Source organism: Pseudonaja textilis, chromosome Z, assembly GCF_049901715.1.
Source record: "Pseudonaja textilis isolate UNSWEBS1 chromosome Z, rPseTex1.2, whole genome shotgun sequence".
NCBI classification, from domain to species: Eukaryota; Metazoa; Chordata; class Lepidosauria; order Squamata; family Elapidae; genus Pseudonaja; species Pseudonaja textilis.
Genome location: NC_142008.1, coordinates 89,005,509 through 89,028,820, shown reverse-complemented (window position 1 = coordinate 89,028,820; position 23,312 = coordinate 89,005,509). Strand labels below are relative to the sequence as shown.

At 35.6% G+C, this 23,312-nt stretch overlaps 1 protein-coding gene across 4 annotated transcripts; it reads right to left on the bottom strand.

Moving 5' to 3' along the window:
• Nucleotides 1-2,226: 2,226 nt before the first annotated feature.
• METTL16 (methyltransferase 16, RNA N6-adenosine) lies at nt 2,227-22,335 on the bottom strand. Of its 4 annotated transcripts, none has more exons than XM_087917702.1 (10): nt 22,173-22,335; nt 21,957-22,103; nt 19,549-19,751; nt 19,009-19,149; nt 17,670-17,785; nt 8,511-8,653; nt 7,334-7,403; nt 6,010-6,099; nt 4,136-4,309; nt 2,227-4,046 (listed from the first exon to the last, which is right to left on the bottom strand). In XM_087917702.1, the coding sequence occupies exons 2-10, from the start codon at nt 22,082-22,084 to the stop codon at nt 3,441-3,443; spliced, it is 1,671 nt and encodes a 556-aa protein (XP_087773828.1). In that variant the 5' UTR covers nt 22,085-22,103; nt 22,173-22,335; the 3' UTR covers nt 2,227-3,440. The 4 variants fall into 4 exon arrangements, with proteins under 4 accessions (XP_087773828.1, XP_087773827.1, XP_026574053.1 ...); XM_087917701.1 differs by having other exon boundaries at nt 22,187-22,335; XM_026718268.2 differs by having other exon boundaries at nt 22,280-22,335.
• Between the last annotated feature and the right edge of the window lie 977 nt (nt 22,336-23,312).

Sequence of the window (23,312 nt, the reverse complement as noted above, 5' to 3'; positions counted from 1 at the left end):
GATTTTACAGTCTCCTTCCCCTGCCACGCCCACCAAGCCTCACCTACTGAAATGGTAGTAAAAAAATTGAATCCCACCACAGGTTTTGGGGCTAAAGAACGATGTCAACGTATCAGCGTTGCTGTCATTCCATGAAAGTGGAAACTAATCTGCAAAACACTTAGCATATTCACCAAATTTTGTTAACTCAAAGCCCTAGACTTGAATGTAAAGTTCTGTTACTGGCAACACACGATTTAGAACAGCGGTTGCCAACTCATGGGCCGCAGCCCATTTTGGTGGGCCGCAGAGAAATCTCACCCCCAGAGCACCCCCACAAAGCAATTAATCCAGGCTGCACAAAAACACAAGGCAGTGCCACCCACATGGCCCATGGGAACACTCCCCGCCCACTCACTCCTTACCTGGCAAACTTGCCTGCTAAATTGCTATTTTTCCTTTTTCTGACCATCAGCTGTTCTGCTGTGCCTGGAGATTTAGATTAGCTAGGAATCAGGAAATGGTTGCATTTCTTGCTTTCTAGCTAGTCTTTAGATCTTTGGCTCTGCTTTTAAGCACATCCGAACCTCCCTTAGAACTGAAGTTTCTATTATTCAGTGCAAATTCACAGCAAACAAATTTTATGTGATAGACTGAGCTAGCCGATGACAGATAGATCGACCACTGAATGATCACTCAATCTGCCTGCCTGCTTTGCCTGGTTTTGGGTAAAAGTTGCTCTTTTTTATAAAAAATTCACATACAAGCCATGCCCAGCCAGTCACATGACCACCAAGCTACAGCCACAAATTAGGCTATGCCCACAGAACCGGTTAGTGGTCCCTGGGATTTAAAATTATGAGTTTGGTAGTCCCTGAGGTCCAAAAGGTTGCCGACCCCTGATTTAGAATGCAAATCCTGAAAAATATTATATTTTAGTATTATGCAAAGAAAAATGATGCTAACAGTACTGAAAGGGGTAGGTGCACCCATTTCTCACATACATGTGCAAAGAGTTCAGAAGATATTACCTACCCTTTTCTGCCAATACAGTAGACATTGTGGTAAGGCTGCCCAAACCCAAGAGGAATATTGAGCACAAACTGTTAAGAGGCTGTGCCCCTGCACTGTGGAACCCGCTTCCCCTGGAGTTGAGTTGGTTCCCACTTGCTTGGTCTTCTGTACAAGCATAGAAACATGGCTCAGATGAGCATGTAGCTGTGGGATTGACTAATGCTCGGAAAGAGCCCCTCCCCCACCTTTTAATGAAGTATTACCATTCCTCTTGTAAAGTTTATATACTGTTTTTAATATTTTTAATATTTTATTGTACATTGCCCAATTCCCTCTAAGAAGTTGGCAGTTCTTAAAATATGACAAATAAATAAAATGTTGTTTGCCAACCTTGGATGCTCCTGCCTCTTTGCTTTTCTGCAGTGTATAGAGGCAGTTGATGCGGATTACAAAAATCTGTGCAAGCCTGTAAAAAAAGGTGCTGCTTTAATGAAAAGAGATGCTTTGTATATGCTCCCTGTGCCTTGCAAAGCACCTCACTTGAAAAAATTGCACAGCCCCAAGAAACAAAGTCACCATGTAGTAACTTTTCCATGAGAAAAGATTAAGACAAACCCCTAGGAACTCACTTGCCTGTAGGAAGCAGAATGGCATTCCAGAGTGATTTTCAAGAGCCCAAGAGCTGCTGAAAATAATTCATGAAGGGCATCTTAGAATTAGTTTGCACAAGACTGAAGATTTATTGATGACTTCTGCAATGTATGGCCCTAGCTGAAGAACATGTAAACTTTTGGTATGATTTGGTTTCCCCCTACTCCTCCCTAAATCAAACCAGCCAAAATAATCAGGAAAAATGTTTTGGGAGTACATTGGCACAATTTTACTGCTCAGGTTAACTTCTTGGAACTGGCTCTGTACTGATTTTCCAAGTACCTTTTGCAAACTGAACGTAGCATTTGAATCACGTTAATTAATTCCTCTCCACTTGATGAGGCGTAAGGTCCAGAAAGACTACATATGACAACTTTGGCTCTCTTCCTTCTCATAGCTATTTCTTGTGCCTGGTTTGTTGATCTACAATATTGGCTGCAAAAGGCTTGAGAAGCAAGTGCACTGAAGGAGAAGTTATATTTGTGGACATATTTCTCAAAAATTTCCATTCAATATGTGATTGTGGTGCACCTCTTTGAAGTTGACAGAAGACAAGATTATCACAGTCATATGGAACAACCATGAAGTTCCACGTCTTTAATAGCCAGATGGCAAGTATTGATCAAGGAAATTGAAGACACAATAGTACACAAGATAACAGTAGAAAGCACAAACACATGACTTCATGGAGAGGAGGAAAAAATATATATAATTTGAAGTTAAAAAATATATACAAAACAGAGAGTCAGATTGTGAGTGTTATATATTGTTATAAGGTAACTTTGCCTGTAAAATACACTTTAATGTTTTAACATATTAAGTGAAGCATGATCCCTCAATAAGATCAATAATCTTATAACTGATTTGTTTTATATCATACAAATGGGTAACTAAAACCTAGTGCACAATTTTGTTAAAACTGAGAATTATATCAAACTTTGTGCTGTAAGTTGAGGAGTTCATTCCAAAATAAGGGAATCTAAAATGGGTCTAATTGTGGGAAAGGGGGTCTGAAGGTAAAATTGGCATTGCAAATCTTTATAAAACTACCATTTTATTCCTTAAATTTGCTCCAATTCCCCAAAAATGAGTGCATTATTAATCTTGCCTAACTTCGTGCTTTTCAGAAGTGATTTTAGTGAGCTCTATTTGATCCACTAATTTTGCATCTTTGCAAAAATTGATTTATTGTTAATGAGGCACCCCAAACATTGGATTCTGATTTTAGTAAGAACACTGTGACTTTATTTAAAACTTATCCGATACACCAGAGAACATAGTGTATCATTTTCTCAATTCTATAGCAAAAGAATCTAAATGACATTGTCTAATCTAATGTCTAATCTCTGTTCTTTCAAAGTTGAGAAGCCTATTATTGCTTTAATGCAATAATATGTGGGAGCACTTCTGATAAGAGCCCAAGATATGGATATAAAACCATTTCTGAGCAGTTGGAAAAGCTGACAACAATTTTTATGATATTTTTAATGCAATTACAGTGTACCCTTTCAATATGTAAAGTGAAACAAAAATATTAACTCAAACACATTACACAAAGGTAATGATTACAGGAGAAATGATTCCGATTATGACTCACTGAAATCAGTAAGAAAAATACAATTATAATATACATCTGAATTATTCCAGTGGAAAGTAAGCAATTTTTTTTAACTAATCATAAATACCTCAAATTTCAGAAGTTTTTAGGACCTATTACCTATAAGAGGTGCCATTGTGAATGCTATTAAATACAAAAGCAATATTACAAAGGATAATTCTCCCATACATCCATATGTCTAAGTTGTGATCAAACGAAACATCTGATTCTTTAGGTAAGTGCACAGTTGATTCATTAAGTCTCTGTTCTGTCCAGCAATCCAGTGCATTTCTACTAAAATATCAGGACCTTCTTTCTTCACAACTAACATACATTTGAAAAGGAACCATTCTCCTGTATCGTTCTGTCCAGTTTCAAGAGTCAGAATTTCAGTAGCGGAGGTCATGGTTCCTTCATTTTGATTACTGGAAATATCTTTGGATTCTGAAATAAGGGATGGTTCCTCTGCACTGCTGCTTTCCTCGGTGGATCCCTGGACATTTTCCTCCTGAATTGCAGGTATATTATTGAGTCCATTACCTTCTGGTGACTCAACATCAAGACAAATTACCTCAGATGATTTTTCAGTAGATTCATTTGCATTTCCTTCACACTCAGAGATGTTACAGGATGTTTTCTGATTTTCTTCTGCTGATTGCAGGAAATCTTCAGATGCCCGAGGAAGTTCACGCAGTTGCCGGACTCTGTCCCTCTTTTTTCTCCTTAAATGTATCCAGGAATTTTCCACAGCTGTTAGAAACAAGCTGACTTCATCTTTTCCACACGGAAGTGTTTTATGCTGGACCTATTGAAGGGAATAACATCAAACTATAGTGTGGCTCTTTTTTGACTACTGGCAGCTGCCTGAAGCAGAATTTTAAAAAGTCAGCATACCTTCAGGTCAGTGAGGAGTTTTCTAATCCATGCTGCAACAACTTCTAATCCTTCAACAGCATTGATTCCTACAGATGAAGCTTTCATACCTAACTCTTTGGCAGTAGATGCCAAGACAAGAAATACGATTGGTTTCCGAGGTTTTTCTAGTTTCCTTTTCTTAGAAGGAGGTGACTGAGGGAGGGAAATACAATATTCAAGTTGAACAAAATAATTAGAAAAACAAAGTGATATCCTAAAGAACAAGAAGAGAACATTGAAAAGACTTTGATCCTAGAGTACATATATTTAGTGAGTTCATAGAAAGATCTGCTATCTCATTCTTCACTATACAGCCATTCTCCTCCCCACAAAATGCCAGTGGAGCAACGTTTTGGCAGAATCTCATCTGCCATCATCAGGCTTCTGTATGGCAGATGGCATGAAGCTGAATACCGTACATGTAAGTACCCGCGAAAACTTAAGAAAATATGTATGTATGTATGTATGTATGTATTTGGGGAGGAACAAAACTAGGGAAGAAAGCCACAAAGAGGTAGTTTCCCTCTGTGAATTTTTCAGATTTTTTCCTACACGTTAGAATGTATCCCATACATTTTTGAGGCAGCCTAAAGCTAAGTTACATATTCTAAGTATTCTGCGAACTGCAATAATATAGTTACATCTGAGGGAACAACCCTAAAATTATCATCACCTCCAATTATTTAGTAATAAGTAGTTGAATTATTTTAGTATCTTCATTGTTTGCTGAAACAATTGATATTTTTTGACTGACCACAATAGTGCCTGGGAAGTCAGATCCCACAAGGGCAAAGGCCATCTTCCAACAAAGAGGGCCACTTACTATTTCTCCCTCTTGAATTTGACTATACAAGTTAAGACAAATAGTATAATTTTCAACCACATATGATTGATGGCCTCCACTTGCACGGGGTGAAGGCAATGGAATAACAAATCTTTGTACTCATTAGTGGTGTTGTCCACATTAATCTGTTTAATGTCTTAAGACATGCGTATAAAACTTTCTCTCAAGTACACTATATTAGGAAATGCTCTCCTGTATAAAGAATAACTCAACACCGGGATCTGAAGAATCATCCCAGTAAGCCATAGAAATAAAAAGGGATCTGAATGTGTTTCATCAACAGGTACTCCAATCCCTCTATATTTGCTCTGAAAAAACTGAAAAGTGTGCAATCAGTCACAGGAGTAATTCTTGACTTAAAGCCGTAATTGAGACCAGAATTTATGTTGCTAAGCAAGGTGGTCACTTCTGATTTTAAGATCTTTTGTGCCACGAATAATAAGTGGGCCTTTACTTGATGGTTGTGAATAATTCACCTGATTGTTAAATGAATCTTGCTTCCCCCATTAACTTTACTTGTTGGAAGTTGACTGGGAAGGTAGCAAATGGTGTCACATATCCCTGGGATGCGCTCTCCCCCCCCCCATATATATACGTGTGTGTGTGTGTGTGTGTGTGTATAGCATTCAGCTTTGTTCGGGTATTTTCCCACGTCATACAGAAGCCTGATGATGGCAGATGAGATTCTGCTGAAACGTCGCTACAACTTTAAAAGCACAACTACAATGACGTGGGACTGAATGCCATACATGTAAGTACCCGCGAAAACTTAAGAATGAGTATGTATGTATGTATGTATGTATGTTGCTAAATACCCGAAGTTTGATAACATGATTGTGGGGATGCTGTGATAGCATAAGTTTGGAGACCAATCATAAGTCACTTTTTTCAATGCCGTAGTAATTTTGAATTGTCATTAAATAAATAGTTGTAAGTTGAGGACTTCCCGTAAATGATGCCCTATGAAGATTCAATATAGGTACTGAAAGAGGACAAGAGAATCACTTACTGGAACTTTGACATTTTCATAAAAGCTCCAAGCCAGGGCCCACCGCATAGTACGACCTTGGCAGAATTCAGTGTGGGTGACTTTAGGAACCTGCATGGAAAAATAAAATCAGCCTTTAGCCTTTTCTATTTCCAAAAGCTGTATTCTGCAACTGTCCAATGACAATTTAAGAGATATATGACATAACATCAAAAAATAATTTAAATCAACAATGTATTTTTTACAACTAACCTGTTACAAAAATAAAAATAAAGAATAGTATGAAGAGCATATCTAAATAAGTTATAGCCCACATAAATCTTGAAATATATAGTGCCCAGCTCACAAAGTGCACTTCCACAAACCTGCTGATTGGAAGTTTGGTAGGTTAAACAGGAAACACAGGTCTTATATGAGTGATGGATGTGGAATTTTAACTCTGCATGCTGTTTTCTTATTTTGCTGTATATATGTGGGAGAGGCTGAATTTGAGATGATATAAATTGTTGAGCAATTTTTTGGGATACTGTACATATACATCCGTGTGAATGAAATATAAACATAAGAGACAAGTTTTCTATAGTGGACATTTTTGCCCAATTTGCATAGAGCCAAATAAGAATATATCGAAATATGCAAATATAGCCGGTGTGAAGAGCACTATGATCTGAAGGTCAAATATGAACTGACAACTTCATGTTACATGTGATTCAGCCACTTTGTTGACTCAAAGAAACTTGAATGAAACTTTTATAGCATGCTAGTGAGTATGATGTCCTTTGAATTCACTAAGAAAAGTGAATTATACTACTTATTATTCTACACCACAGAATTTAGATAAATTTACAAATTCTCCCATATAACTTCCTTTAAGAAGTTACAGTTTTTTGTATAATCAAGCAGGGAAACATTAAGAATAATTTCATCCTAATTCTTAGCACTACTTTAAAATTTCTTCAAAAGAGAAACAGCACAGGATGAGTGACTGGTCAGGCAGGAAGGAACCAGTAATTGCATTTAAACAGAAGAAAAAGCATTTTTTTTGCTCCAGATATCTATGTACAATCCATATGGAAAACAAGCAAGCTACAAAAGCAAATCCTGCAATGCACATCCCAAAATAGTACCAATATTGGCTTCTAATAGATCTACGCTGAAGAAAAAACAGTGGTTTAATGCTTCTTTATAAGAGATTCAGAGCTACATTTCTTTCTTATTAGAAGTTTTAACTAAGCATAGTAAACAAACAGACCACTTTTTTTAAGACGTAACTTTATGTAAGTGGCAGTCTAGTTACAAAGTTTTAAGTAACAGATAACTTTAGTGTCTTTAGAGAACTACTTACTCCATGGATTTGTAGTTCTTCTTTCAATGGTGCCAAACTGCATTTCTTTCCCAACATACAACTATACCACCTTTAATAAGGAAAAACAACATTTCAGAAGTGGGAAATAAAGTTCAAGTAAAGGAAATGTATTTCTAAATCAGTAGAAGAAATCGGACTGTGATGTATTGGGGTGGCTGTCTTTCTTGGAACTAACCTTTTTTGAATGGATGACTTGTCTCTTTGACTTTTTTGAAACTGCAAACAACCTTACATTAAGATACAAATAATTAATATTTATTCTTGCTTTATTTAAAACTGTCATTCTGATTTTCTTTTTGGTAGTTCTTTGATTAGTTTTAATTTCTTTTGGTTGTTTGGTATTAATCTCTGCTTAGCTGGAAGCTGGCTGCTGGAAAAAATATTGCTCTGGTCTTTTCAAAATGTGAAAAATTAGATCAAAGAGAATGAAAACATGTATGTTTGCCACCATGTCAACATCATGATTCTGGGCACCTTGTGGGAGGCTCGGTTGTTATTTTGATAATGGAGCATTTGGTTAGTGTGGACCGATTTTCAATAAGACTTTCATTTCTAATTTGCTATTGTTTCCTCTGATGAAGTAGAAGGGTAATAGGTTGTTGTTTTCTTACTCTCTAAATGTCACATCATCAGTAATATTACTTCATTAGGTAATGAAATGTTTGCAAGCAAACAACCAAGGTCAAATTCTTCTTTCATAGATATTTATACATGGTACCTGGATTAAGCAGACTATTTTGGATGCATATTATATAATATACAAAACATATTATATGCCATGAAAAAAGCATTGCATATATTGATTAGACTTTAAATCAAGTTGTAATATTTGTGGATGTCCATATTGTTTTGAATTACATATCTAGTACACAGGAACTGATGAATGGATAATGGAAATGGATTCTTCTCATCCTTCATATTGTTTCTTATTATTAAGAAACTTGTTCTTCAGCATTGGAAAGATAAATTTATGGCTACAATTCCTTAATATATTGAAGAATTTATTCTGAAGCTAATTATGATTTACAGGCACGTAATGTGTACGTGTGTGTGTGTGTGTGTGTGAAATTTCCATATTTTTGGTTTGTTTTTTTTAAATACAGACCTACAGTTTATACTAAATGCCAGTGCCTTTTAATTTAATGTAATTTCTTACCGTAATCTTTTTTTAAGTTGCAAGCTATCATGAATGATTCTCTTGACAAATTCTAGCTCTCCTCCTTCAGCCATGATCTCAGTTATGCCTCCTGTATTGACTGAACTAGGAGGTGGCCTTCTAGGATTACGAGAATTTACTCCCTGGAAAATAAACCATTTGTTTGCAAGCTAAAATGTAAACAACTAATAGCTATTATTTTTTCCTGTGAGCTAATTATGTCATATCTTTTTTTCCTTTGATTAACGATTTTTTCTGCCGTATTCTGTATTACTTCAAGAAACAATACAAGCAAAACAAAGCTATTTAAGAAAATAGATCTGGAGTAATTTAATAGCTTAAACTAAGGTATGCCATTCATTAGAAAGATGAAATTAATTGCTTTATCATAAGCAATTGGATAACGTTCAAATAAGACAGAAAGCTGTTGGTAAAATGATTAGCAACATATTCTAGTAACTTATATTTTCACATTTTCTTTAAAAAAATTGGGTGGCTTTTCTAATTACTTTCTGGTATCTAAACTGATATTTATCCAAGATGTCAACAATCTAACCACTCAACCTTATGGTACATGTATTCTCCATTACTACAACAGTAGCATCTGGGCCTGTTATGAACTAACTAGGATGCAGGAAAGTAATAACTTGAATTAACATATTTAAAATAAATAGTTCCCTGCTCAGTCAGGCAACATAGCCTTATAATACATATAATTAAGAGTTAATGGACTGTTTTTTGCAGATTTACTATAAATAAGAAAACATAAAATACATGTAAGGAATCATACTATTTTACTTTAATAGTAAAAATTAACAGCATCAAAATGTAACAGAATCTTATCTATTTCACAATCAAAAAATGAATCATTTACTATTTGCAATTCTAATGCCCAAAAGGTAGAATGACAAAGATGAAAATAATTATCTCAGTTTTTTAAACAGTAGTGAAAAAAACCCAACCAAAGAACAATTTTCAGTAGCTGATATAATAGGCATGTTTAACAATCGCTTTAATCTCACAATTCTTTATTTTTTTATGATGGAAAGATTTTTGCTAGAAGAAAGAAGCCTTTATTTAGAAGATGTGCTAGAAACATATGATTTATACTTTTGACTGTTATCAATTTATACATAGAAGCACTAAAAACACTCCCCTATGGAATTAAATCTGGTGGAATAAATTCATTAGTGTATGTTTTGCACAGTTTTTCTATAATAAAAAAATCTAAAATTATTAGTGTGGTAATTAATTTGTTATAGAATTTTACCAATATTTGCTATTACTAAAATAAGAAGTCATAATTATTGGAAATATACACCCATATACAACCATACATAAATAAACAGACATGTCACAAAAGCAAAATGGAAACATGCAACATTTTGGGGTTTTTTGAAGATCAAGTAAAATTGGTAAGAACTTTGATTAATAGAATTTTTCTTAGATTTGAAACTATAGGATCAATGCAAGTTGTCTTGTAACAAGATGAATGATTTAACTAAAAGGTATTGGACCTTACAATTCACAGTTCTTATTAAAACAATAAAAATGTACCCAGTTTTAATAAGACAAATGTATAGTTTATAACTTTAAATATTATTTTAATGTTGAATTAACTGATCTTCCCCTCCAAAAAAGTAAAAGAAAAAAAGGAAGATGGTTATAGTAAAAATGTGCACTCCTTAATAACTGGTATATTGTAATTTAATAATTGAATTTGAATTTTAAGATTTGGAATTAAGAGTCAAAATCTTAAGACGATGCAGTAAAAGTGCTACATTCAATATGCCAGCAAATTTGGAAAATTCAACAGTGGCCACAGGATTGGAAAAGGTCAGTTTACATTCCATTTCCAAAGAAGGGCAATGCCAGATAATGTTCAAACTATCACACCATTGCACTCATTTCACATGCTAGCAAAGTTATGCTCAAAATCCTACAAGCTAGGCTCCAGCAGTATGTGGACCAAGAACTACCAAAAGTACAGGCAGGATTTTAATCTGAAGAGGCAGAGGAACTAGAGATCAAATTGCCAACATACACTGGATCATGGAGAAAGCTAGGGAGTTCCAGAAAAACATCTACTTCTGCTTCATTGACTATGCTAAAGCCTTGGATTGTGTGGTTCACAACAAAGTGTGGCAAGTTCTTTAAGAGATGGGAGTACCAGACTATATTATTTATCTCTTGAGAAATCTATATGTGGTTCAAGAAGCAACTGAGAACTGGACACGGAACCACTGATTGGTTCAAAATTGAGAAAGGAGTTCGGCAAAGCTGTATACTGTCACCCTGTCTATTTAACTTATATGCAGAGCACATCATGAGAAAGGCAGGGCTAAATGAATCACAAGTTGGAATTAAGATTGTCAGAAGAAATATCAACAATCTCAGATATGAAGATGATACCACTCTAATGGCAGAAAGTGAAGAGGAACTAAAGAGCCTCTTGATGCGGGTGAAGGAGGAGAGTGCAAAAGTTGGCTTCAAACTCAACATTAAGAAAAACTAAGATCATGGCATCCAGCCTCTCAGTTCCTGGCAAATAGATGGGGAAGAAATGGAGGTAATGACAGATTTTATTTTTCTGGGCTCCAGGATGGGGACTACAGCCAAGAAATTAAAAGACGCTTGCTGTTGGGGAGGAAAGCTATGGCAAATCTAGACAGCATACTAAAAATCAGAGGCATTACCCTGCCAACAAAAATGTCAAGGCTATGGTTTTCCCAGTTTCAATGTATGGTTAGGCCAAGGGAAGGTTGAATGCCAAAGAATTGAGGCCTTTGAACAATAATGCTGGAGAAGACTCCTGCGAATCCCTTGGACTGCAAGGTGATCAAACCAGTCAGTCCTAGAGGAGATCAACCCTGACTGCTCTTTAGAAGGCCAGATCCTGAAGATGAAACTCAAATACTTTGGCCACCAAATAAGAAGGAAGGACTCATTGGAGAAGAACCTAATGCTGGGAATGATTGAGGACAAAAGAAGAAGGGGATGACAGAGAATGAGGTGGCTGGAGTTACTGAAGCAGTAGGCATGAGCTTAAATGGACTCCAGAAGATGGTAGAGGACAGGAAGGCCTGGAGGAACATTGTCCGTGGGGTTGCAATGGGTCGGACACAACTTTGCAACCAACAACAAGTTAATAACATCTGTGGTCCAGGATATACTTCCCATGACATCTATATTTTTGTTTATATTTTATATTTTGAATATCTGGGGACTCCAAGGATCTCGATATCCTGAAAGCTGGTGGTCCTTTGGACCTAAGTTGTCTTGGAGAGATGACGATCGAGGAGAGGACACTCTGTTGATCCCAGGGATATCACAATATCCCTGGTAGATCGAGAGATAGCCTCTCTGGCTGACTTGAAAAGAAAGCGGTCATCAAACCGTTACAAAGCTGGGACAGTCTCTGGTGAATAAAAGGAAAGAGTGTGATCAAATATCAAACTTTTTGAATAAAAAAGAAAGAGCCCCCTGAAAAGAAAAGGGTGAAGAGAAAGTCAGAACTAAAGAGTGAGTGGCATTTAACCCCCCCCCTCCCCCTGAAGAAAGCGGCGGGGAAAGCTGTTTCTGACACAAATAGAAAGAGGAAGCCATTAATTATTGAACAAAGAATAAGAACTCTTTACAATTATTTTTGAAACTGCGCTGGATTAATTGAACCTAATGAACTAAGGTGACCAAGAAAAGAAATTGGATTATTTTACTTTTGAATCCTTACTTTTCCCTGATTTAAATTAAAAAAAAAACTTTTAAAAGGCTTACAAATAATTTTAGCATTTTAAGTTAAAGGGAAAGCAATGCAACAGTGCCACCTACTGGGGGGAAATTGAAGATATAGGTGGAAAGGAGAAAGGAAAGACTGACCTCGAGACCAAAAGACTAAATAAGACATATATCTACAGGGACAGAGGGTTACACTGAGAACTTGTATTGGAAAAAGTGTAATCCTTGTACACCAAAAGAAACAAAGACACAAAGAAACAGAAACCAGAACTCCTTTCACTGAATTGCTTATTATTTTCTTTTTCTTCTTCTTCTGTGCAAGCTGTTTGGATAGAGTAACAAAGAAGAAATAGCGAGACTGTACATTGACAGACAGTGACACAAGAGTTTTACAGCTGGATTTTAATCATTTGTTCCTAGTGGATATTGTTAAAGGATTTTCTTTTTTCATTCCTTATTTTTATTTTTTCCTTTTTCCTTTCTTATGGATATCAACTTTTTAAAACTTGGACTGCACTATTCTTTCTCCTTTTTTATTATTGGTAGAGTTAATTTTTGGACTTAATCTTTTTTCTCTTTCTTTTTTAATGTTTCCTTTTTTTTCTTGGGCTCTCCCATTTTTACTGAGCTCTCTTGGTGATTTTCTTTTTTTATATATATCTTCTTGTGGGATTACAGTATTATCACTATGGAATATATTGGATTAAAGTATGGAAGAACCCGACGAAAGTTTCTTTTGTTTGGGGAAAGATCTTGTGGACTATAAATTGAGAAGAGAAAATTAGTCAAAAATCTCAAGATGAAAAAAACAGTGACATCTGCACCATTCTATCTTCTGTGACATCCAGTCCTAGAGGGCAGAGTTCTCTTGATTTGATTATTCAACAAGAAAAGGCAGTGACAATGCAGGCGGAAATTAAAGCAATACTTCAAAAAATGTAAGATCAAATGGCAAAGAGAAAGTGGATGAAAAAGTAGGGAAGATGGAAGGAAAAATAGATAATGTAGAAGGCAGAATATCCAACAAATGATGAAGAATGAGGAACAAATGGGGAAAATGGAAGAAAAAACTTCTATAGTAGAAAGAAAATAATGTTGGAGATGGACAAGGCTGATTATTATCTAAGATTTCAAAATGCGTAGAAGACAAAAACAAGAATTTAGCAGACATAATGGCAGACCTACTTGCAGCAGCCAGAGAAGAGACAAAAAAGAAAATGATATGGATGAAATCTTCAGAGCTTAGAACAGATATGGAATGAGAAATAAGCTACCAAGAAAAGTGCATATTAGATTTACAAAGAAGGGCATAAGAACAGAGATAAAGGTGGTGAAAGACGAACCATTAAAATATAAAGGAAAGGAGATAACCGTGTTGAAATAAATACCAAGAAGAGATCTGAGAAGAAAATATCAGTTTTTGACAAAATGCTTGATTAAAAGAGAAATTAGTTTTAGATGGGCTGGTACCAGAGGGAATAATGGTGACTTGATGAGAGCACAGACTAGATACAATTGAGAAAGCAGAATTATTTTATGACCAATATTTCAGAGAATATGAAGGTGAAAAAAGAAGAGACATGGAGGAAATAAAATTGCAAGAAGAAATTACCAAGAGGGAAGAGAGACAACAAAGAGAAGAAGAAAAAGAGCAGGAAGAGAAAACAACCAGGGAAGACGAGAGACCAAGACAGCAAAGAGAAATGAGAGTGACAAGGGTGACTAAAGCATATCACAAATAAGACCATGGATGAAGAAATTAAGTTAATGATGATTAATATAAATTGATTAAATTCTGCAATCAAAAGGGAAATAATATTTAATAAATTAGAAAAACTAAAATTGGATATAATTTGTCTGCAAGAAGTGCATATTAAGAAACAAAATGAGAAAGTATTAGACCATCCTAAGATTGGAAGAGTATACACTACATTGGCACAACAAAGCAAAAGAGAAATAGCTTTATATATAAAAGACTATAAAAACAGAATTAATTTACCAGGACAATGAAGGGAGAGTACTGATAGCTGAAATATTGATGAACTATAAAAGGATATTTCATTACTAGTGGCTATTTATGCCCCAAATGAAAGACAAGATGAATTTTATGACTAACTACTTAAAAAAATAGCAGAACTGGAAACATGAACATATTTGTATTATTGGGGGTTACAATGCAATAGTAGATGTAAAAAAGGACTACAAAACACAAAAGACAAACAAATGAATACTACCTAAGTAATTTTTTAAATGACAGAAGATGCATGGAGAGATGCATGGTTCAAGATGCATGGAGAGAAAGATATCCAGAAAAGCAACAATATACATTTTATTCAAATAGACACTTATCTTGGTCCAGAATAGATATGATATGGACAACAACAGAGATAATTGCTAATATACAAGACATAAGCAATGAAACAAATATATGGGCAGATCATTGTCCGATTAAAGTAATATGGAAAGGACAAAAGAAGAAGTCAAGATGGACAATGAATAATCTAATACTGAGAGAAAAAGGATATACTGAATACATGGAAAATGAATTAAAAATTTTCTTCGAACAAAATAAGAAAGAAGAAACCTAATTAAATGTGTGGAATACAGCTAAAACTTACATAAGAGGATTAAATAACATATACTGGAAAGAGAAATAGAAAGAAAAGACAAGCACAAAAAATGTTACAAGAATATAAAAAACTGGAAGAACTGCAAAAAAAATTCCGCAAAATAAAGGAACTCAAGATAAAATGACTTTGACAAAACATAAAACGGAAATAATAGACAAAGGACTAGCACAAAAAATAAATAAGCCAGGTGTATAAATTGAAAAAAGAGAAAGAAAAGAAAAGGATCTCTCAACTAATGGATGATAAAGGGAACTTGTGTTATAGGAATGAAAGATAAGAAAGAAATAATACAGAAATATTATAGAGAATTATATAAAAAAGAACAAGTAGAGAAAGGAGAAATAGAGGAATATCTAAAGAAGATGGAACTACCTAAAGTGCCAGAAGAAATTAAAATGATGCTGGAAGGGAAAATTATAATGATAGAATTAATGGAAACAATTAAAAGACAAAATAATGGAAAAGCACCAGGGCCGGATGGCCTGCCAGCAGAAATGTATAAAGTTTTACAGGACTCTATAAGTGATATATTATTAGAAGTTGCAAATGAAATTCTGACTAAAGCTAAAATCCCTAAATCATGGATGGAAAGCATATATTACTCTTATACCAAAAGAGGATACTGATTTACAACAAGTAAAGAATTATGGGCCAATATCGCTGTTAAACTCAGATTACAAAATATTTGCATCAATAATGGCTGAAAGACTGAAATATATTTAAGCCAATTTGTACATCCTGATCAAAATGGATCAGGATAAAGACAAATAAGACAAATAAGAGACAATATGAGAACAATCTTAAATACGTTGGAATATTACAAAACACATCCAGAGAAGCAGATGGCCTTGATATTCCTAGATGCACAGAAGGCCTTCGACAATGTGAATTGGCAATTTATGTTGATACAAATGAAGGAAATGGAGTTTGGGGAAATATTTATTAATATGATTAAGACTACATATTATAAACAATATGGAGAATTGACAGAGAAAATTCATATTGAGAAAGGAATAAGACAAGAGTGTCCTTTATCATCATTTTTGTTTATATTAGCTTTAGAAGTGTTAAATAGATTAGGAAAGATAAGGAAATAAAAGGGATGGAAATAAGAAAAGAGGTGAACGAATTATAGGCATTTGTAGATGACTTCATTTTTATACCAGAAGAATCTCTAGGAACATGACCTAAGCTGATAAATAGAATAGAAGAACATGGGAGAATGGCTGGATTAAAAATAAACAAAGGGAAAACTAAGTTAGTGGTGAAGAATATGACAGAGAAACAAAAAAAGGAACTGTCAAAGGGTACAGATATTCAGATTGTAAAAAAAAGATAAATATTTAGGAATACAGTTGACAGCAAGATATGGAACAAATAAAGAAGGCAATTATTATAAATTGAAACAGCAGATAAAGACAGAGTTAGAAAAACTGGGTAATATGCAGTTTTCCTTAACAGGAAGAATTGTGGCGATTAAGATGAACATATTGCCCAAAGTGTTATATCTATTTCAAACTATTCTGATAAAGTTAAAGAAAGAAATACTCTGAAGATATTAATAAAATGGTGTTCAAATATATATGGCAAGGGAAGAAAGCACAAATTAATGTTAAAATGCTACAGGATGCCAGAACTAGAGGAGGATTTGAATTACCTAATTGGGAGATATACTATCAGGCCATGACTTTAAGATGGATGAAATAATGGATATTGTTGAGGAACAAAAGGTTATAAACATTGGAAGGACATGACTTTACTTACAAATGGGCTGGCATGCATTTTTGTGGTATAGGCGAAGTAAAGGTACTTTCAAAGGCATACAGTCAGGGATGCATTGTTATGTGTAAGGGAAAAAACTAGGGAACAGCATTCTATGAAGATACCAGTCTGGTTATCAAAGATAGAAGCACTTGTATACCCAAATGTTTGTAAAATGGGAAGTATTACTAGATATAAAGACATTTTGAATGAAAAGGGTGAGTTCAAAACAAAACAAGAATTGAATGAACAAGGATTAGAGATACATAGGTACTCGTATACTCAAATACAATCAAGGTATGAAAAAGACATTAAAGATGTCATTTTACCAACCCTGGAAGGATGGAAGGCTGAGTAATAATGCTGGTATTATTGCTCCCTACAAATAACAATAAATGCATGAGATAAAGGTGTTCATTACCATGAAATAGACTGACACATGTTTAATAGAAATATAAAAGATAAATTCTCAATTAAGATCCATTGTGAACTGAAGAAATTATATGACAGACATTGGTTTCGTGTCTCATAATCTTTTCCTGTAGCCAACTTAGAGAAGAGTTTAATTTTGCTTTACAGCAGATGGCAACAACTCTCGGGCCTTGGTTGATTTAAAAGAAGATAAACAGGGATAGGAAATCACCAAGAAACTGCAGCAATGTAGGCTGCACAGTCAAAAAAAGTGAGACATTTTCATAGTTATCAAAGAAATAAAATGTATATATCTATTCATCAGAAACAATGGTAAATGTACATTTCCCATTTGTAAGCATCTCAAAGGCATCTGTTTGGCAAGTATGAGAAACAAAAAGCTGGAGTAAGATGTGTGCCGACCTGAGCCTTATGAACTTGAGAAATTCTTTATGATACCTTATTATACAAATAAACAAATGGGATAATTTTTACATGTTTTGTTTCAGTTACAACATCACCATTCGACTTCAAGCATTATAAATATGAAATATCCTCTCAACAACAAGTATTTATCAAATGAAGAAGAAAAGGTCCATTGATAAGCTCATAATAAACAAACCTTTGCTTCTAGTTGATTGGCAAAAAATGGAGGGTTGCACATACAGAAGTCATAAATAACTTCACACTCTTCTTCTAACGCATCCAGGAGTAGTGTTTTTTGAGGTACTTTAACCACTAGAAGAAAAATAAAGAGAAATAATTAGTAGACAGTCTTTCATTCAAACATTAGAGATTGTTCCTAATACATCAAAATGAAAAATAAATATTTATCTAGGTTAACAGATAACAGATAATCAGAGTTGGAAGGGACCTTGTAGGTCATCTAGTCCAACCTCCTGCCCAAGCAGGAGACCCTGCAGCATTTCTGACACATGGCAGTCCAATCTCTTTTTGAAAGTCTCAAGTGATGATGCTCCACAACTTCTGAGGGCAAGCTGTTCCATTGGTTGATTGTTCTGTCAGAAAGTTTCTCCTTATTTCCAGGTTAAATCTCTCCTTGTTCAGTTTCCATCCATTATTCCCTGTCTGGCCTACAGGTGCTTTAGAAAATAACTTGACCCCTTCCTCTCTGTGGCAGCCCTTCAAATATTGGAAGACTGCTATCATGTCTCCCCGGTCCTTCTCTTTACTAGACTAGCCAAGCCCAGTTCCTGTAACGGTTCTTCATATGTTTTAGCCTCCAGTCCCCTAATAATCCTGGTTGCTCTTCTCTGTACTTTTTCTAGTGTTTCAACATCTTTTTTGTAATGTGGTGAACAGAACTGGATGCAGTACTCTAGGTGTGGTCTTACTAAGGCTTTATAGAGTGGTATTAGTACCTCCCTTGATCTTGATTGTATCCCTCTGTTAATACAACAGAGGTTGTTAGCACTTCATGTTCCAAACACAAGTGAAGCATTCTAGACCTTAGATCAGGGGTCTTCAAACTTGGTAAGTTTAAGATTTGTGGACTTCAACTCCCAGAAGTCCTCCTCCAGTCATGCTGGCTCAGGAATTCTGGGAATTGAAGTCCACAAGTCTTAAATTTGCCAAGTTTGAAGACCTTTGCCTTAGATGCTCAGTTTAATAGCTACATTTTTATTATAAACCTAGTGGTACAACTATTAAAAGGGATAATTGGAAATTCATATAGTAAAATAAATGTAATAATTAGCCTTTAACAATTTGTCATTATTATCTATTCCTAATGGAACTACTGGAGTAACTGGAAGGAAAGCTAGATGTTTTGATAATTGATTTCCTATTCATTGCCAATAGTGTTTAACAAAGTAGTTTAAAAAGAACCCTGTGAATCAGAACAAACAACCTCTAAATCATGTATTTTATATATGATTTTGTTTTTAAACAGCAGATAAAGTACTCTGCCTAGGTATTATCAAAGACAAACAAAATGTTACCTTTTATAAGATCAGATAAGTTATTTTGCTCTACATTTTTCTTGGCATAGCTGAAACATATATCATCCACTTCTGTTGCAATAAAATACCATCCATTCAAAGTTGCACCAAGTAATGGGTAAATACAGGATGCACCAGTACCTATATTACATTCAAGAAGGGGAAATTGGATTAATTAAAACTGAAAAATAGGAAAAACATACTAACTTTGAAGCCTTTCCAAGATAATCACAGGGTATTAGTTGATTGCATCAAGTAAACCTTTACTAAATGAATGCTGCATGAAAAAGAGGATCTTTTTTGCTACTCCTTAAGACAGGGGTGTCAAATTCACAGCATCACGGCAGCATCATGTGGTGTATCGGGACTTTTTTTCCTCTTTGCTAAACCAGGTGTGGGCATAGCCAGCATGTGATCCATCTGGCCTGTGGGCCGGGAGCTTGACAGACATAAACATTAAGTTTTAAAAAGTAGTTTCCTTTTGAGTTTAGTTTAATTCCTGGTGACTGTATGACCACATTCATGTAGTCTACAACATACCTATGTCTATTCCCCATGTAACAGAACCTTTAGTAGCAGTATCTTGCTGAGCAATTAGATCTTCAACCCAGTGGATATAATTAAGTCTCAAGGGAACAGTTGGAATAAGCCTTTCTAATGGTATATCTATCTGAAGTCCAAAATCTTCTTTCAGCAGCGTACATGTTAGTGCTCTTACTGCTTGTGGATCCTTGAAATTTAAACTGGAAGGTACAAGAAACAGAGAGAGAACCATGGAATGAGTAAACAACAGACAAAAACAGGGTTTAAATAATCCGCTATAATCCAGAATAATCTGCTATTGTATTCCAATCACATTTTCAAAATGGGAGATCAAATACAAATCAGTACTTATCTAGTATAAATGAGTTTAAGGAAGATATCAAATATAGATTGATCCAGGATGGAGGTAAAGTGCCATATTTTCTTTCAGAATTGCTGGCATCATTACTTCTCAAAGAGAGGCATTATAACCATTGGTAGCTTTCTTTGTTCCCTGAATAAGCCACATATAGGTTTTAGCCCACAAATAAAAAGAGACAATCTAAAGGGCTCAATCCGGCACTTGTTTGAACTTCCCATAAAATAGCTAAGAAAAAACAACAACAAGCACTTGTCAGAACCCATTTGGATTCATAAGGTGCTTGGGGCAAATAATTTTAATTAGCCATCTTAATATATAAATCTGGCTACTAATTCCTATTCAACAGACAAATAAGTGCACACTATGTGAAAAAAGTGGTAGTAAAGTCTCATATACATTCTATTAACTTGTGAATATTATCAAAAGTACGTTCATGATTCTTTTTATTATGGGTAATTATCTGGCAGATGGTTCAGCGGAAATAACCTAAAGGCAGGGTGGGTGAGCACTGTCATTTCTGTATCTCCAAAAATGGGCAGTAGAGAGACTAACAGTAAGAAGACTTGAAGATCACCAAGGTGGCAGTGCATCCAATTTCCTATTGTGCATAAGCATACATGTGACCACTGCTAATTATAATAGACTTATGTTTTTAAGTTTTTACAGTGTTCTCCCATATAAAAGAATCATTATTCCTTACTGATGTGACAGAAACCACAAGCAAGCTTGCCTTAAGATAAATAGCAATAGTGAGTAATTTGATTCCAGCTATTCTTATGGGACTTGTTACTTTTTTATTGTGGCCAAATATCTAAACCAAGTTTAATTGCTTTACAACCAAGGGTTGTAAAAAATGAAACCAAATCCTGTCTGGAAATGAAGCATTAGGGAGAATTGTATTTCTGTTGCCTAATACTGGTAAATAACCATAATAAAATTAACAAACTGACTAGCTTGGATAAAGCTGTCAGAGGCAATAATCTTGACATAAGTTTGCTAGCAACTCATTTTTTCATTGTTCATAAGCAGGCTTATTTAATAGATGCTGTGAGAGCATTTAGGAATAATAAATTGCCAAAATTAGTTATTTTGCTGATTTCTGAAGGCACAACTCAGATTTTTTTTGGGGGGGGGGTAGGCTACATGTGGTCTTCAGGTAGCCAGCTTGTCTTGGTATTTGCCCCATTACTTTGTTAGGGAATAGAAAGTAGTGGGTCTTATATGCTTTTCTATGTCCTTTTCTTAAAAGTTAAAACAGAAACAGTAATTATTTATATCACAGATTCGTCAAAATAAGCTCAGACCTGTGTTTGAACCGTTTCAATTCTTTAGCCCTAAATAAAAATTGTTATAATATTCTAACAAGCTTCATTTTATTAAAACTTTGGAGCAATCAGAATTACTACCCCAATAATCCTACACATCTGAAGAACAAGAAGTTAGGGGTTTTAAAAGGATTCTTAACTTTCCCAATAAGTTGTACTTTTGTACTTACATTGTCAATTCCCTTTAGCAATATTTAAGCCAAAAAGCAATCTTAGTGCATCTAAGCCATAGCCTCCCCAGATAAAAATGCTCTCTAATTTTGGCTACTAATAAAACCCTGAGCCCTAGTAATATGTGTGTGTGTGTGTGTGTGTGTGTGTGTGTGTGTGTGTGTGTGTATACATAAATACAGTACCTTGTTGAATACCATGTTAATTTCCTCAGTTAAAAACTACATATATGAAATATTTTAAGCTGAACAACTGGAGAGATATTTGTTTCTTTCTCTCTCTTTCTACTTCCCCCTCTCAGAGTGAGATTTTAGATTATGAATGCTATCCCCATCAGTCTAGCACTCGTATGTTACCTAGTTTGGGTAATGAAACGTCTGCAAGAAAGCCATGCTCATTTCATTTCAACCTTGGGCTTCAAATATTCTCCTTTACTGGTACTGTGAATCCTCGTAGAAGAAAACCATCTCTCATCCGATGAAACATAGTCTTCACCGAGAAATACTCATGTAAAGAGAAAAGATAAGCGGATGTACATGTTGACCTACCTCATTCTTCCTGACAAATTAATTTGCACGTGCTGGTTAAATTCTGGATACTTGGATGCCAGAAAAGCGAAGTCGGGAGGTTTGTTCTTGTACCTATTCCTCTCATGCATAGATTTGTTGAGGGCCATCTGGAGGGCCGGCCAATACCTACCGATATGAAAAGTTTACCAGGTCACCTCAAAAGTGTGAGCACCCCTCCCCCCAAAGACTACCCACCAAGATGCTCGGACCTCTTCCGGGAAGATTCCCTCTCCCTCCCTCCCTCCCGCGAAGAAGGCGCAGCCCGGTGGGGAAGAAGCATTAAAACAAACAAACAAAAACACCGTTCAAGTCTCTTTGGTGCAAACTGCGGAACACTCCTCGCGCACACCGGAAGTGCGCCGAGTGACTGCGTTTGCTTTTTAAAGGAAGTCCTGCAGGGCCACTCTGAACATCAATACCTCTATGGTTAAAGCTGGTCTTGTGCCCACCTTCCCTTGGGGAAGTGGAGGGGTGGGCAGTGTGTTCGGCCCTTGTCTTTTTTTCCCTTTCGTTAGCAGGAACTAGGGCGTCAGTTTCTAGTAGGGAATAGAGGCAGTTGCATCTTTCTTGGCTGAAGCGCGAGGGAGACGCTCCTTTGCCAAGAACAGCCTCCCCTCGTCTGCCTTCAGAAAAGTTAGTGAAGAGTAGCTTGGTCGCTGCTCTTGGCTCGTCATTGCCTCGTTGCCAGAGTAAACGGTTGACTAGGAGTGCCTATATTAAGTGTGGGGGTAAACAGGTAGGGGGATCCTGCCCCTGTTGTTGGACACCACCCCACATTTGGGTTGTTAGACGTTGTCGTTCACCAACTTTGGATGCCTAGCACTCTCAAAGTTTAAAATAATAATGAAGTACAGTCGAAAAATTAGAATTTTGTGCAAAAGTTTATTTATTTCACTAATGCAACTTAAAAGGTGAACCTAATATACTGTATGAGATATATGAGATCTGCACCAAGTGAGAAATCAAATAAGTTCCTAACCAATCTAGCTGACAGCTTTGTTGTCCAAAAGGTAGAGGGTGAAACTAGAGGGACAGCCATACAGGACTTAATTCTTACAAACAGAGAAGAAGTCATAGAGAGAGTTGAAACTGCAGAAATCTTGGGTGACAGTGGCCATGTCATACTATAATTCAACATAACACAAACACAAGCAACAGAACATAATGACACGAGAGTCTTGGATTTTAAAAGAGCTGATTTCAATAAACTCAGAGAGAACTTGGGAAAGATTCCATGGATGAAAATCCTCAAGGGGAAAAGAACTCAAGAATCTTGGGAAACTCTAAAAAGTCTGATCATAAAAGCCCAGACCAGCACAATACCACTGAAATAGA